The sequence below is a fragment of the Terrapene carolina genome, unplaced genomic scaffold (assembly GCF_002925995.2).
Source record: "Terrapene carolina triunguis isolate 2854851 unplaced genomic scaffold, T_m_triunguis-2.0 Scaffold231, whole genome shotgun sequence".
Lineage (NCBI taxonomy): Eukaryota > Metazoa > Chordata > Testudines > Emydidae > Terrapene > Terrapene triunguis.
The window spans coordinates 19,013,981-19,028,720 of NW_020664582.1; the positions used below are offsets into that span (position 1 = coordinate 19,013,981).

Genomic DNA, 14,740 nt, shown 5'->3' on the forward strand with positions numbered 1-14,740 from the left:
CGTGGCTTGTGGAAAAGGTGAAGATGGAGGAAGCCAGCCTGGCTGTCCCCCTCCGCACTCTCCCCCTGGCACCACCCCTCACTCTCCTCCCTGCGCTGGCAGCAGCCGAACACACAGCTTGGAAGTCAAGAGCAGGAAACTGGTCACGTGCCCTTCTCTGCCAATTGGAGCAGGGTATAATGAATGACAGGTCATATCTAAGCTCACCCCTGTTGCCATCACTCTAAGTGGGCAGTGCAGTGCATGCTGGGAGTTTGTGCTTCATGAAGTCATGGGCACAGCAGCCGGTGCTGCATGCACAGAGGCAGGGTTCTCAAACTCCATAGCTAAGAGAGGGCTTCTGCCCCAGGAGCCTGAGCCCGCGGCTGCTCAGTGGCTCCTGGTTCTTCCTATATAGTCTGCACTCACCTGGGCGAATGCAATACATGATACAGCAGCAGCCTGGCCCAGCCCCGGGGCATTAGCAGCAGCAGCATCGTGGGCCTGCCTGCCTGACGCGAGCAGAAGGGCCAGCCGCTCTCATCCCATCCCATCCGCCTTGCCCAGCCCAGAACAGTCTAGCAGCACTCAGCCCTAAAGGAAAATAAAGAGAGAGTCACATGCCTTCTGGCCAGCCTCCTTACAACCAGAGTATTCACACCAGCGCTCCTGGTGGAGAATGAGACTCAGGGCACGAAGCTGACTCTGGCTGGCCAATGTGGCCACTTGGCCAGGCCACCTTTGGAGAGCAGACCTAGTGCTCCAGGGGGCCAGCTCTAGGAACTCACAGTACAGGTGTTGGCAAGGCTAGCCAAGGGGCTCCCCCGTGCATTGGGCTGGATTCTCAAAGGCACCCACAGCCTTGGGGAGCTGTCATGACCAGAAGAAAATCCAAGCTCTCCTTCACAATGCCCAGCTAACACTCCCCCACCTTAGCTGCCAGTCAGGCCCCATGGAATGCTCTCCCTGGAGTCTGGCACCTGCCTTCTGCATCTCACTGTACCCACCAGAGTCATGGGGGAGCCATCAGAGCCTCACCCCAAAGCTAAGTCCTTCCCCCCCCCTGCTGGTGTATGGCTAGTTCTGCAGAGGGATTCCCAGGCACAGCATGGAGGCAGCCAAGGTGTGGCAGTGCAGACAGCTGGTTTTGAAGCTTCTCCATTGTGCACTTTCCCTCTATAGGTTCAGCCAGTCCTCTGTAGAGGGGAACGTTCAGTCTTTCTCACAGCAGAACATGCCTTGCTTAGAAGCTGTTTTCTCCCCTAGAAATGTCAAATCATTCCTACCAAAAAAGGGATTAACTATTTCCATGCCGTGGTGCCGGAACTAGGGGTGCTACTGCACCCCCTGGCTTGTAGTAATAACCAACACCAAATGGATGGTTTCCATCAGCAGCACCGCTGTTTCCATATAACCACCACCACACCCCCACACTTCTCTTTGGGGAGAACTAAAGTCAAAGGATGTCATTTGCTGAGCCTCAGCCAGAGGCACATTGGGGTGAATTACCCTGACAATCCAGTTCTACTGCCTGAGACTCACAGGCATCCCAGCGCATGAAACCTCCCCTGAAGTGGCAACTCTGTCTGAGCCTTAAGTGACAGATCAGAATAGGTTTCACACCACCACCTTGGCCCCAAAACCCCAATGTTGCCCAAAGGTCCTTAGAGCTCTTATATCCACACAGCACTTTTGCGTCAGCATGCACACACAAACCATTGCCTAGCTGAAGTGCCGATCACTCCACAGTGGAATGCAAACGTCACCATACCCAGCACTTTAGGGCAGGAAGCGAAGAACAGCCGTCCAACTGCTGGGGGGACTTCACAAGGCAGAGGATAATCACTCATTGGTTGGCCAGGGCTTTCAGCCATTCTCTCCCAGCGTCTATCCTTGTACCCCAGCCCTTCACAACTGGGGGGTGTTAGGGAAGAATATTTCTAGCATCTGTTCTTTGCATCCACGTCCTGCCTACCACAGGTAAGCACTCCACATTCTTACCTATTCTTCAAACACTTTGAAGAGCTGGTTTCAACTAAAGATTTTTGTTGATGGCAATCCCTCATTTCCAGTTAGCAACAGCAGCTAGTTTTAAGACTGCCCGGATTAGCACCTTGAACCTAATTAAGGCCTTCAATGCTAGCACAACACAAATAGTGCATTTCAGGGGAACTAAGCCCTGTATTGCAGCAGGGATAATGCACTTCATGCCAGACAAAACCAAATGAACCTTATTTTTAAAGGGCTGGTAATCAAAGGGGCACTGTAGTGTTAGTGAATCTATAACGGAGTAGTTGGAAAGAGCCAACTCAGGCTGAGAGTAGGAATGAGGAAGGGTGGTTGTAAGATGAAGGCATCACATCCGGGACCCACCAGTCTCTGAGCTCTGGTCCTCAGGCACCTGGCTCAAAGGTGGGGTTAAGTTACTATTCTTATCGGCCTGTGACAAGATAAGCATGGTTAGATTGTGAGATGCTCACATACTATAGCGATGGCCATATGACTAGATTGTAAACAGAGGCTAATTACAGCAGTGTTAAAACTAAGGAGAGGTTTTAAGATACTATTGCCTATCCCTCAAGACAGACATCTTCCCCCAGGAGATCCTGTGAGGGCAACATCTATTTGCCCACCATTTACAAGTCTCTGGCCTTCAGCCACTGTCAGAAGACAGCCCTCCTCTCACCCTTAGCTCTGGTTTGTACGCAGTGTCCCCTGTGCAGTAACACCTCCCTAAGTACTGAACAAACTTGGTTCCCCCTCATGGCTCCCACCCCCACAGTACATGAGCAGCTGGAATCTCCCAGGAACATCCTTCAGTTGACTTTATTTTTACCACTAAAACACATATGCGTCTGACAGAAGAGAAGCTGGTATCTGGCTAAGCCAGACAGGGTGAAGGCACTTGTGATCAACCAGATGAACTGAACATGAGAACTTCTGTAAAGGTCTCATTTGAAATCAGTGAAGTAGCTACACCAAGCATGAGGTTATTACATGGGGAGTCGCGAGCTGTCAGCCGCCACCCCAAACCCCACTTTGCCTCCAGCATTTATAATTGTGTAAAATATATAAAAGTGTTTTTAAGGTATAAGGGGGGGGTCGCACTCAGAGGCTTGCTGGGTGAAAGGGGTCGTCAGTACAATAGTTTGAGAACCCTTGAGTTACACAATGGCGGCAGCAGCAGGCAAAAAAATGAAACCAACCCGCCAAAGGATGAAGCCCTGATCCATGAAGAACGTTTTATTCTCTGTGAAACGCGCTGCACAGAGCACTTTGAACAGGGTCTGACTGAGCCTAGGGGTAAAGTGGAACAGCCGCATCAGAAGCCATTGGTATTTAAACTCCATGTAGTTAAAGCAGCATCAGCGTGTTGCAAGAGTAGCCAGGGGTAAGGCAAGAGCTGCGTGTTGAACAGAACAGACAGAGATTTAAGTCTCGTGCAAGGAGAATAAGGAGCTGGGGTGGAGATGTCCCTGTACCTCTTCCTGTGCTTCACCACCACCAAATTCCTGTAGACTCGCTCCTGGGAAGCCTGTCCTGCTGCAGGTGTTTGGGAGAGCGTTACAGTCCCACCTCGGAAATGGCATTTAGAGTCTTCCACTTCCGTAATGTTGCATGAAACTGAGCTATTGCCCCATACAGTGTTTACGTATGCTTCAAGCCACTGCAATTGTGCCAAGTGCCCCAAAAGTCCCCCAGAGAGCCCTCCGTCACAGAACACAAGAGCCCACAAGTGGTTTTACAAAGTTTATTATCTCATCTGCCCAGCTCTTGGTGGATGCACTTTAGATTATTCCAATCTGAAAGGAAACAAAAGGAACGATGTTACAGCCTGAACCCTGACCACGTGAAGATGGAGATTCCAAGATGTAGAACAGTGGCAATGAATCCATCTCCCCCCAAAAGCTCTAGTCCTATGCAAACATCCCGCCTGCCCTAGCTCAAACAAAGCAAATGCAACATTCCTGCAGTACCTAATCTTGCCTACAACAAACACAAGTAGATGAACATTTGCCATAGAACAGCCTGGCACAATAAGACGCACAACAGCCCCACTAAAATGCCTGTTACCCCCACTTCTGACCATCCTGTTTAAGAGGCAGGCCCCGAGGCTGGTTTGAGGGGCACCATGCTCCTATTCCGCTGTAGAACTAACTGCTCTTCCCCCAGCCCAGCAACAAAAATTCTACCCTGGCCTAGCAAGTGCCAGGAGTATCCGTATAATGTGTGGTGTTTTGGCATGTTCTACTCAACACCTGGCAAGTCATTGGACAGCTTAAGTTGTGTCAGAGAAGCTCTTTTAGAATAGCGCAAAGATTTATTCCCCCTGTTAAGAGACTGTAAGCAAGATTTATAGAGCATGTTTCATCCCAAAGTATTTCCCAGACCAACTACACATGATCACTGACCCCTACTGCAATATAGCCCCTCTCCTTGGAGGAAAAAGGGGAATAAACAGACATTCTTTGCCAGCAACCTCTATGCAGCATTATTAAGAGAGTAAGTGAGGAATTACTCTTCCAGCTCAAAGTGCTGGTTAAGTTAGGGAGGCAAAATGTTGGGCTGTGAGCATGACCAATACCTTCATTCTTAAATGAATTGCTCCAGAGCCATTTGTTCCTAGCTGCTGATCAATATCCCAGAGTCCCTGCATGAGTACATTTCTGACGGAAGCCAACGATAACATTACTGATCAATTATGATACCTCTTCCCCTTCCTGTCATTTCTTACGAGGTCAGGGTCAATAGCCACTTTAGTATGAAACGTCCTAAAGGCTTTTTAAATCTAACGGCTCTAGCCCAGTGACCACTAAGAATTCTACTAAGAATCTGTGAGAAATTCAATTCCCCATGGAGCGCAGGAATTACTGCCCTACTTCAGCACAGCACCCTCCGAGAATAACAGCCTTGATCTCAGCTGTATGTCAAAACAGGGTCTGGCTGGGGCAGAGTAGATAGGGCAGATGAAAATGAGAAAATTCAAGAGTCTCCATTCTCACCTTGTTGGCTACATCCAATGCATCATAGTCTGGAGCAAGACGGACATAAGCCTTCTTCTCACCATCGGGCCTAGAATGAAGCATGAGGCATTAGTACCCACAACTCCCTATTTCTTTTCCAGTTGCGCAGTATCACGTTGTGCATCAGTGGTTCCTTTGAAAACATCACTGTACTCAGTTGAAGTAGTTTTCCATCATTTGCACAAAGAAATTCCCTTGGTTGCTTCCAAAAGAGCTGCTCAGATCAACTGGCTGGTACCTCAGTACTGCAGGTTACTCCTTTCAGCCAGTGATTACAATTCACATTCCACCATGACATGCTCCGATTCAAAGCCAAGATTGTACAACAAAATCATGACAGATCTTGAACTCTGCAACTCACATACTGTAACCTACAAACCAAGAAACTCAGCTATAACTGTCTTTATATACAGCACTGAGGAAGCATATGAATAAATCAGAAAACTCAGATATCTCTGTATCATTAGAACCTTTCCCCCCCTACACACACACACAGCTAGTCTTCTGGGTTCCAGTTCCACGTACCTGCTAGTTTCATTCAAGCCAGGTACATTTTCCCTTAAACTTTTAAATCAATTATCTGCTTAAACACTATCCAGGGCACTTTGAAACATCTTACACCCACGAGTGCTCTATTTCCCTCCCATTTAACCCAGTGTCACTTACCGGATCAATGTGTTGACCTTGGCCACATCAATATCATACAGTTTCTTGACAGCCTGCTTGATCTGATGTTTGTTGGCCTTGACATCTACAATGAAGACCAGGGTGTTGTTATCCTCTATCTTCTTCATGGCTGACTCTGTAGTCAGAGGGAACTTGATGATGGCATAGTGATCAAGCCTGTGTGGGAGAAGCATTTGTGTTACAGAACACTGGCAGCAGTGAGGTATGCTAGAGAAAGCTCCTTCACACAGCAGACTGTCACTATAGATCTAGGAAACTTCAGGGTACATCAGTCACTAGTAAGATTGTAATCACAAGCTCTCAGGCTTTGGTCGCATGGAATCATCATTTGCACCCCAAACATCCATTACAAAAGCGAAGTAATTAAGAAAGCTGCCAAGACATTGTTATTTCAGTTTCCAAAACACAGCTCTTCCATTCACTGAGACCAGTTCTACACTAGAAATCTGTTTGCAATGTTGCTTCAAGGTGTAATTTTCTGCAGCATCTTTATACCAGCAAAAACCCTAGTGTGGATGCAGTTATACCAGTAAAAAAGTGCTTTTGTCAGCATAGCTTATTTCACTCACTTTTTTGCCGTATAAACAGCATCTGCAATAGGAGGGGTTGCTGGTTCTGCAACTAATCAACCTTTTCTAGTGTAGACTTGACCTAAAACTACTAGCTTGTATTTTACTTATGATTCTCCAATATAAACATTACATTTAACAAGTGAAGTATTTATAAAAAATTTTTTGATAAGATTATGACTAAAACCAAGCTGGCTTTAGATCAAGAAACTCAAGTGTGATGGAGATGGGGGGAAGGTGTCCAGACCTTTCAGTGGATATACTGAAACAGATTTTAAAGGAAATGGACCACACAGTCATACTTGTTCCTCCGAGGAGCACTCTTCCTAGGATATTTGGGCTGTCTCCGTAATCGTAAAGTTTTGGGCCTCCTGAAGGTGGGAGATGTCCTGATTTTCTTCTTCTTGTGACTGTGGACTCCTTTCAAAACGGCCTTTTTAGCCTTCAGCGCCTTGGATTTTGCCTCTGTCTTAGCGGGGACAGCTACAAAGAACAGGCTGGTTAGAGGAGGCTGGCAGCAGCAGGTCTGTTGGCCTCGACAACCAGGGACTTTACACTCCCGCCACACATTCAGCACACTGGCAGCCTACTAGGCAGCACCCTCAGCCCCGGGAACCCCTGCCACAGCCCCCTGTACAGATCCTACGAGTGGAGACGAGACCCCGCTCAGTCCAGGAGCTGCCCTTCACGGAATGAGCCAAGCGACACGGTCGGGCACTCCCGGAGGAGCCCTCGGAAGGACCAGGCGGAGCTTTGCCGAGTCTTGCTCCTGGGCCGGGGACCCCCCCACGCTGCATGTCCCGTTACCATCGCTTGCGAACGTGCCTCACTCGCCCTCACGGCTCCCTCGCCCTCACGGCTCCCTCGCGCCCCGGTACCGGCCCGGCCCCGCTCTGCCGCGCCACGTGGGATGCCCAGGCCGCCCTCCCCCCACCCCGGGCCGGGCCTCAGCCAGGCCGCCCCCGCGCCGCAGCGGGGCCCCGGGAACGGCCAAGCCGGCGGGCCCCCGGGGCCCCCCGGGGGGGGGGGGGGGGGCTGGCGCTGGGCCGCGCGGCTCCGGAGGCCGCTCTGGGCCTAGCCGGGTGCTCCCCGCACTACGCGCCCGGCCCGGCCCCGGGGTCCTCGGCAGCCGCCCGTGGGGCGCAGGCCCCGCAACGGGGAGCGGGCAGAGCCAGGCGGCCGCCCCCCGCCCCGCGCGGCGGCCGCGGTCCCCCCTCACACTCACCCTCCTTCTTCGCCTTCGGCGCCATCTTGGGAAAAGGGAAGCGAAAAGGGCCTGCTCGGCCGCCTCACACGGGCTTATAGGGCCAACTCTCACGAGAGTAGGCACAAGCAACGCGAGATCGAGCATGGCATGCCGGGAGTGGTAGTTCTCGTTCCAGACAGAGAGACGGAAGGAGAGTTGGCACGAGAGCATGCGCAGAAAAGTACCTGCGGGTGGTGCATATTGGGGGTTGTGGGTTTTTTTATTACCGCAGCGTTTGTAATTTTTTATTAATATTAATTTTGTTAATTAATAGTAGGGCTGTCGATTAATCGCAGTTAACTCACGCAATTAACTCAAAAAATAATCGCGATTAACAAATTAATCGTGATTAATTGCACTGTTAAACAATAGAATACCCACTGACATTTATTAAATATTGTGGATGTTTTTCTACAGTTTCAAATATATTGATTTCTATTGCAACACAGAATACAAACTGTACAGTGCTCACTGTATATTATTTTTATTATAAATATTTGCACTGTAAAAAACAAAATAAATCGTATTTTCCAATTCTCCTCATACAAGTACTGTAGTGCAATTTCTTTATTGTGAAAGTGTAACTTACTAATGTAGATTTTTTGGTTTGTTATATAACTGCACTCAAAAACAAAACAATGTAAAACTTTAGTGCCTACAAGGCCACTCAGGCCTACTTCTTGTTCAGCCAATCGCTCAGACAAACAAGTTTATTTACATTTACAGGAGATAATGCTGCCTGCTTCTTAGTTACAATGTCACCTGCAAGTGAGAACAGGCGTTCGCATGGCACTTTTGTAGCCAGCATTGCAAAGTATTTACATGCCAGATATGCTAAACATTCGTAAGCCCCTTCATGCTTCAGCCATCATCAGGGCCGTCTCCAGGGTTTTTGTCGCCCCAAGCAGCAAAAAAAAAAAAGACGCGATCGCAATCAGCTCTACTGCCGCCGCTTCAGTCTTCGGCGGCAATTTGGCGGCTGGTCCTTCGCTCTGAGAGGGGCCGAGGGACCCGCCGCCGAAGAGCTGGACGTGCCGCCCCTCTCCATTGGCCGCCCCAAGCACCTGCTTGCTGGGCTGGTGCCTGGAGCTGGCCCTGGCCACCATTCCAGAGGACATGCTTCCATGGTGATGATGCTTGTTAAAAAAAGAATGCATTAATTACATTTGTGACTAAACTCCTTGGGGGAGAATTGTATGTCTCCTGTTCTGTTTTACCCGCATTCTGCCATATATTTCCTATTACAGCAGTCTTGGATGATGACCCAGCACATATTCATTTTAAGAACACTTTCACTGCAGATTTGACAAAACGCAAAGAAGGTACCCATGTGAGATTTCTAAAAATAGCTACAGCACTCGACCCAAGATTTAAGAATCTGAAGTGCCGTCCAAAATCTGAGAGGGATGAGGTGTGGAGCATGCTTTCAGAAGTCTTAAAAGAGCAACACTCCGATGCAGAAACGACAGAACCTGAACTACCAAAAAAAGAAAATCAACCTTCTGCTGGTGGCATCTGACTCAGATCATGAAAATGAACATGCGTCGGTTCGCTCTGCTTTGGATGTTTATCGAGCAGAACCTGTCATCAGCATGGATGCATGTCCTCTTGAATGGTGGTTTAAGCATGAAGAGACATATGAATCTTTAGCGCATCAGACACGTAAATATATTGCGACACCAGCTACAACAGTGCCATGTGAACGTCTGTTCTCACTTTCAGGTGACATTGTAAACAAGAAATGGGCAGCATTATCTCCTGCAACTGTAAACAAACTTGTTTGTCTTTAGCGATTGGCTGAACAAGAAGTAGGCCTGAGTGGACTTGTAGTTTCTAAAGTTTTACATTATTTTATTTTGAATGCAGTTATTTTTTGTACATAATTCTACATTTTTAAGTTCAACTTTCATGATAAAGAGATTGCACTACAGTACTTGTATGAGGTGAATTGAAAAATACTATTTATTTTGTTTTTTACAGTGCAAATATATGTAATAAAAATAAATATAAAATGAGCACTGTACATTTTGTATTCTGTGTTGTAATTGACATCAATATATTTGAAAATGTAGAAAACATCCAAAATATTTAAATAAATGGTATTCTATTATTGTTTAACAGCGCGATTAATCGTGCAATTAATCACAATTAATTTTTTAATTGTGGTTAATTTTTAATCGCTTGACAGACCTAATTAATAGTTTAATATTTTTATCTTATTAAGCACATCCATCCAGGAGTCCCAAAACAGGTTACAAATGAATGGTATATGGGGTAGTGACATTTCTAATCACATATTGAAATTCAGTACATCTAATAATAATGAGATGTGTTAATACAAATATTTTTAAAATATAAGAAGACACAAGCTGACATTGCTTCAGAGGGAGTGAACAGAACATGGCAATTTATTGAGTGATTTATCCCCTGTTGTCCAGGGGATGAATCACTCAATAAAAGAGGCGAGGCTGAGGGAACTGGGCTTGTTTAGTCTGCAGAAGAGAAGAGTGAGGGGGGGATTTGATAGCAGCCTTCAACTACCTGAAGGGGGGTTCCAAAGAGGATGGAGCTCGGCTGTTCTCAGTGGTGGCAGATGACAGAACAAGGAGCAATGGTCTCAAGTTGCAGTGGGGGAGGTTTAGGTTGGATATTAGGAAACACTATTTCACTAGGAGGGTGGTGAAGCACTGGAATGGGTTACCTAGGGAGGTGGTGGAATCTCCATCCTTAGGGGTTTTTAAGGCCCGGCTTTACAGAGCCCTGGCTGGGATGATTTAGTTGGGGTTGGTCCTGCTTTGAGCAGGGGGTTGGACTAGATACCTCCTGAGGTCCCTTCCAGCCCTGATATTCTGTGATCCAGCACTTCTAGCAGGCAGGGTGTGGGGCTGCATCCCTGAACATCTTCGCTAGTAGCAGAGGCCTGAGCAGGGGCCTGGATGGCTGCTACCCCCAGAGAGCAGCATTGGCTCGGCCACGCACCAGCCTGGGAGCCTCTCCCATCAGCCGGGCTGTGCGGGGCAGGGCTCCTCTCTGGGCCAAGCTGGCGCCCCGGCCCCTGCTCCGTCCGCTTGTTCTGCAGATCTGGCAGCCGGAGCCCGCCGGCTCCCCGGCCATACCGCCGGCTCCCGGCGAACAGACGGGACTGGTGCCCCGGGACCCGGGAGGGGCGAGGCCGGGATGTCCCGCCGGAGAACCGGGCCGGATGCTCTGCGGGGGGCTCTGCCTGCCCCCGCCCCCCGGAGCCTCAGCCTGTGAGTCATTAACCAGGAGCAGCTGTCGTGGGAAGGAGCCCAGCCGCCTCCCAGCCCCGCCGGCGCCGGAGCGCCCCCCATGCGGAAGGTACGGAGGGGACCCGGCCCAACACGAGCTAGAGCCAGAAACCGGCAAGTGGGGACCGGGCGGGAAGAGCCAGCTCCACGGCATCCCGGGGGCGGCCCGGGCCCGGGGGGAAAGGGGGCATCCCGGGGGGCGGCAGGGTGAGGGGGCTGCCCGGGGGGTGGCGGGGTGAGAGGGTGGCCCGGGGGCGGTAGCTCTGCAGGGCCTGGGGTGCATTGTGTCCCGCGGTGCCCGTTGCCCGGTTCTCTCCCCGGCCCCACGTGTCCCGGCCCCGCTCCCAGCCTCGGGACGCGCAGCCCGGCCGGCTGCTGCCCGCGCAGCCCCTGGAATTTCCGGGGATCAGGTTACCTTCCCCTCCCCCGAAATGCAGCTCATCGCACGAGCTCCCCGCAGCCCGAAGGCGCCGCTGGTGCGGGTGAGTGAGGGCAGGGGGGTCGGGCGGGCTTCCTGGGTTGGGTGCCCCCCCCGGCGAGAGCCCCTTGGGGAGCCCTCCCTCTTGCCAGATGCATCCCCCCCAGTCCCGTGGTGGGTGCCCAGGAGTCCCGGGTAGTTACTGCAGGGCAGGGCTGCCCAGAGGGGGGGGCAAGTGGGGCAATTTGCCCCAGGCCCCACAGGGGCCCCCACGAAAATATAGTATTCTATAGTATTGCAACTTTTTTTTATGGAAGGGGCCCCCGAAATTGCTTTGCCGCAGGCCCCCTGAATCCTCTGGGCTGCCCTGACTGCAGGGTGCTGGGTTCGGGGAAGCTCCAGCCCGAGGCCCCTTCCCCACTGGGTGTCCTGCAGCGGCTCCCCCACGGTAGCCAGTGTAGACTAGACAGTGCCCGGCAGGGGTGGGGGTAGCCCAGGCCCTGCCAAGCTGGTGCCTAGCTCAGTCTGGCCCTGAGAACTGTGCCAGTCCAGCTGGGCAGAGGTGGAGCCCCGCACGTCAGCTTGTCTGCAGCCCGCTCGGGAGCCAAGCCCCTTCTAGCTTGTGGGGCTTCCCTGGTAAGGCGGAGGGTCGGCTGCACCTCTCTCTAGCACGCCCCTCAACATGGATCCAAAGGAGAAAACAGACCAAAGAAAGTAGCTGCTGTGATTACAACCCGGACTGGCTTCTTGGTAGCCCCAGCCAGCCATTTCTCCTGGCCTCTCTCCAGGCAGCACTGCGCCGCCAGGAGTGAAATAGCAAGTGATTGTCGTGCTCCAGAAAGCGGACAAGGAGCGTTGGCTGGAGAGCAAACTCCCAGGATGGAGCTGCAGGAGAGCTCTTGGGTGCTGTCCAACGAGCCACGCGGTCAGCAACCCTGCTAGCCCAGGGACCCCTGCAGGTAGCCGCAGAGCCCAGAGTAGGAGCTGTGTCTGTGGAGCCAGGGAAATGGCTTTGAAGTCCTTCTCTGTACCACATGGAGCTCTGGGAAGCTGCAGCTCCAGCGGAGGCCCAGATGAAATCTCCCCAGGTGCTAGGCAGCTGCTGGGCCAACAGCAAACCTCAAATGTAACACAGAGTGCTAGGAAAGGCCCTTCAGTACCAGAGACACAGGCAGGAATGCAGGGTCCCTGCAGAGGCTCTGGGAGCCACTCCCGGTATGGCCCTTTCCCACCAGCCTAATGTCTCTCTGTGGCGCCTTGGATCAGCCAGGAAGATTTCCTTCAACAGAGCGTTGGAGTAGGCCAGGCTCCCTGCCCTTCAGGCCAAGGTTCACAGCTGTCACCTGCCACCGGCTCGGGCACTTTCTTCCCCCGGTGGGTATCCTCATAGCCTGGCACGGATTGGCCAGAACTGGCCAATGCTGCACAGCGACCCCCAGACACACCGTGGTGCTCTAGGGTCTCCACACTGAATAGCAAAGAAACCGGCCCAGAGCCAGGGCTGCAGGGTGGCCAGCGTGCTGCTGCTACAGATCACGTGCAAGCCATGGAACTGGCCATGCAGCCGGCAGCCGCCCTCGGAGAGCGCAGGGTGCACTGCTCCAGCGATCCCCACGCCACGCTGCTCTCCACTGCTCACGCCTCTGCCGGAAATAGGAGGGCAGCTGCAATCTGCTCTTGGCAAGTTGGCTGTGGTTAGGCTGCCCTGAATGTGTTGGCTCTGCCCATGGCGAGGAGAAGGGTCAGAACGCCAGCCCCAGCAGTGCCAGGCTTGGGGGACTTGCTGCCAGCTGCAAAGCCGAGACTGCAGCTCCCCTCTCCCCGCCCGTTGTGCTATAATCCTGCAGGACGCGCTTCAAATCTGCCGTCAGCAAACGGGGAGGAAACCTCCCTCAACCCTTCTCCCCCGCTAGTTTGGGAGCCTGGGTTCTCCCCAGCGAAGTCGGGCTCCAGATGATGAGCGTGCTAGCACCAGTGCGGAGGGACCGGATCATTGCGGAGCTGCCTCAGGTAAGCAGGCCAGTGCTTCGAGGCGGGGCCAGGGGAGGGTGATGGATACCCGCGGGGGCCCAAGGGAAGAAGAGTATCAGAGCCGGGGAAGGAGCCAAGCTCTCCGGGTTCTGCCGCACCTGTGAAGCGCGAGCCGGGGGGATTGTTGGGGGTGCTGAGCGGGTTCTCCCCAGCTTGTCCTCGGTCTGGCTGACATGGTGGCAGCTCCCTACCCCGCCCCCTCAGCTGGGACTGCTCCGTGTGTGGTCCCTGCCACAGGCTGTCCATCCCCTCTCAGCAAGCCGAGCTAGGGAGAGCCGCAGGGCGCCGGATGTCGCAGCGTGTGTGGCTGGCTGTTCCGGGCAGGCTCCGGGGGCATTCCCGCTCGGGCTCTCTTTGGGGGAGCCATTAGCGGGCACTGCCGACTTCCCAGGAGCTGCCAGCTCACTGTCTGTGTTCCCATTTCAGTGCTTTCACAAAGAGGCCGCCCTCCATTCGCGCTCCAGCTTTCATCCCCAAGTAAGCGGCGCCTGCCAGGAGCAGCGAACGGGGACAGTGGGGTAAGCTGTGCTGGGCCGCGGGGAACTCCCGCCTCCCAAGGGAAGGGACAGAGCCCTTTAAGAGCAGCATGCCCCGGATCCTGGGGACCTCATCACGACTGCCCTGAGCCAGCCCAGGCCCGAGCCGTTTGGTGCCAGGGACAGCCCTGCGCTGGGGGAGTTTTCGGGATGGAGTGGAACCCAATCAGGCTGCTTTGGTTTTTCCCAGCAGCCGGGGAGGGCTGAGCAGTGTCTCTTTAAGAGCCCTGCGTGCTGGGGCATGGCTGGAGCTTACGCACATTGCAGGAATGTGCTGGGGAGGGGAAGGGGAGGAGGTGGGGGTCCTGCCTTGGATGAGACTCCCAGGGCCTCAGGAAAGCGCCTCTCCGCTGGGCCTGATCCCCAGAGAAATGAGACGGGTTGGCCTGAAATCCCCCCGGAGCCAGAGCAGCAAGGCAGAGGGAGCTCCGTGCATCCTTGCCTCCCTCTGGCTCAGCAGCCGAGGGGAACCCCAGCCCTGCCCGGCTCAGAGCTGCGTGCTGGGAGGGAGCGGGAAGGCCTGTGCCCAAGCCTGTGGCAGTGAGCAGCTGGGAGGAGGGGCCCAGAGCAGAGCAACGTCGGACTTGCTGCTGGAGGTGACTGGGGGGCTCAGTGGGAGATGCCGTGCACTGGCTCCCCAGCACAGCGGTCAGGGAAACCGGCACCGTCTGAGCCTGGGGGCTGGTCGCCCTACCAGCTCCCCAGCATCGCGGTGCTGGTCCCCACTCTGTGACCGGGGGTTGCTCCACATTGCTGCTGCCCCAGGACTCGACTCGGAGTCTCCCTAAAGTCCCCTTACAAAGTGCCCAGCCTGCCTGCCGTGGGCAAGGGGGTCTGGAGCCTGGAAACCGCCTGCGGTTCATTCGGCATTGTCTGGCCTCCCTGTTGGATGGAGTCTGGGGGAAGCTGCAGCCAGGTCCAATGTCCAGATCTGTAAAAGCAAAAGGGCTATGGGGTAGGGTGCATGGGGGGAGCAGCGGG

At 53.0% G+C, this 14,740-nt stretch overlaps 2 protein-coding genes and 2 non-coding genes across 5 annotated transcripts; 1 reads left to right on the forward strand and 3 right to left on the reverse strand.

Moving 5' to 3' along the window:
• Positions 1-3,716: 3,716 nt before the first annotated feature.
• RPL23A (ribosomal protein L23a) lies at positions 3,717-7,581 on the reverse strand. Its single transcript, XM_026656641.2, has 5 exons — positions 7,485-7,581; positions 6,562-6,742; positions 5,670-5,846; positions 4,983-5,052; positions 3,717-3,782 (listed from the first exon to the last, which is right to left on the reverse strand). Exons 1-5 carry the CDS (start codon positions 7,507-7,509, stop codon positions 3,768-3,770), a joined length of 468 nt encoding a protein of 155 aa, XP_026512426.1. The 5' UTR covers positions 7,510-7,581; the 3' UTR covers positions 3,717-3,767.
• Positions 5,122-5,186, reverse strand: LOC112121747. The gene has a single exon (XR_002909329.1). It is a non-coding gene; the product is annotated as a small nucleolar RNA SNORD42 (small nucleolar RNA).
• Positions 5,953-6,025, reverse strand: LOC112121748. Its single transcript, XR_002909330.1, has one exon. It is a non-coding gene; the product is annotated as a small nucleolar RNA Z17 (small nucleolar RNA).
• A 3,081-nt stretch (positions 7,582-10,662) lies between the features above and the next one.
• RAB34 (RAB34, member RAS oncogene family) lies at positions 10,663-14,020 on the forward strand. 2 transcript variants are annotated; one of them, XM_026656546.2, is made up of 3 exons: positions 10,663-10,844; positions 13,106-13,202; positions 13,650-14,020. In XM_026656546.2, the coding sequence occupies exons 1-3, from the start codon at positions 10,708-10,710 to the stop codon at positions 13,743-13,745; spliced, it is 330 nt and encodes a 109-aa protein (XP_026512331.1). In that variant the 5' UTR covers positions 10,663-10,707; the 3' UTR covers positions 13,746-14,020. The 2 variants fall into 2 exon arrangements, 1 of the variants encoding a protein (XP_026512331.1); XR_003899883.1 differs by lacking the exon at positions 10,663-10,844 and adding an exon at positions 11,203-11,256.
• Positions 14,021-14,740: the final 720 nt, after the last annotated feature.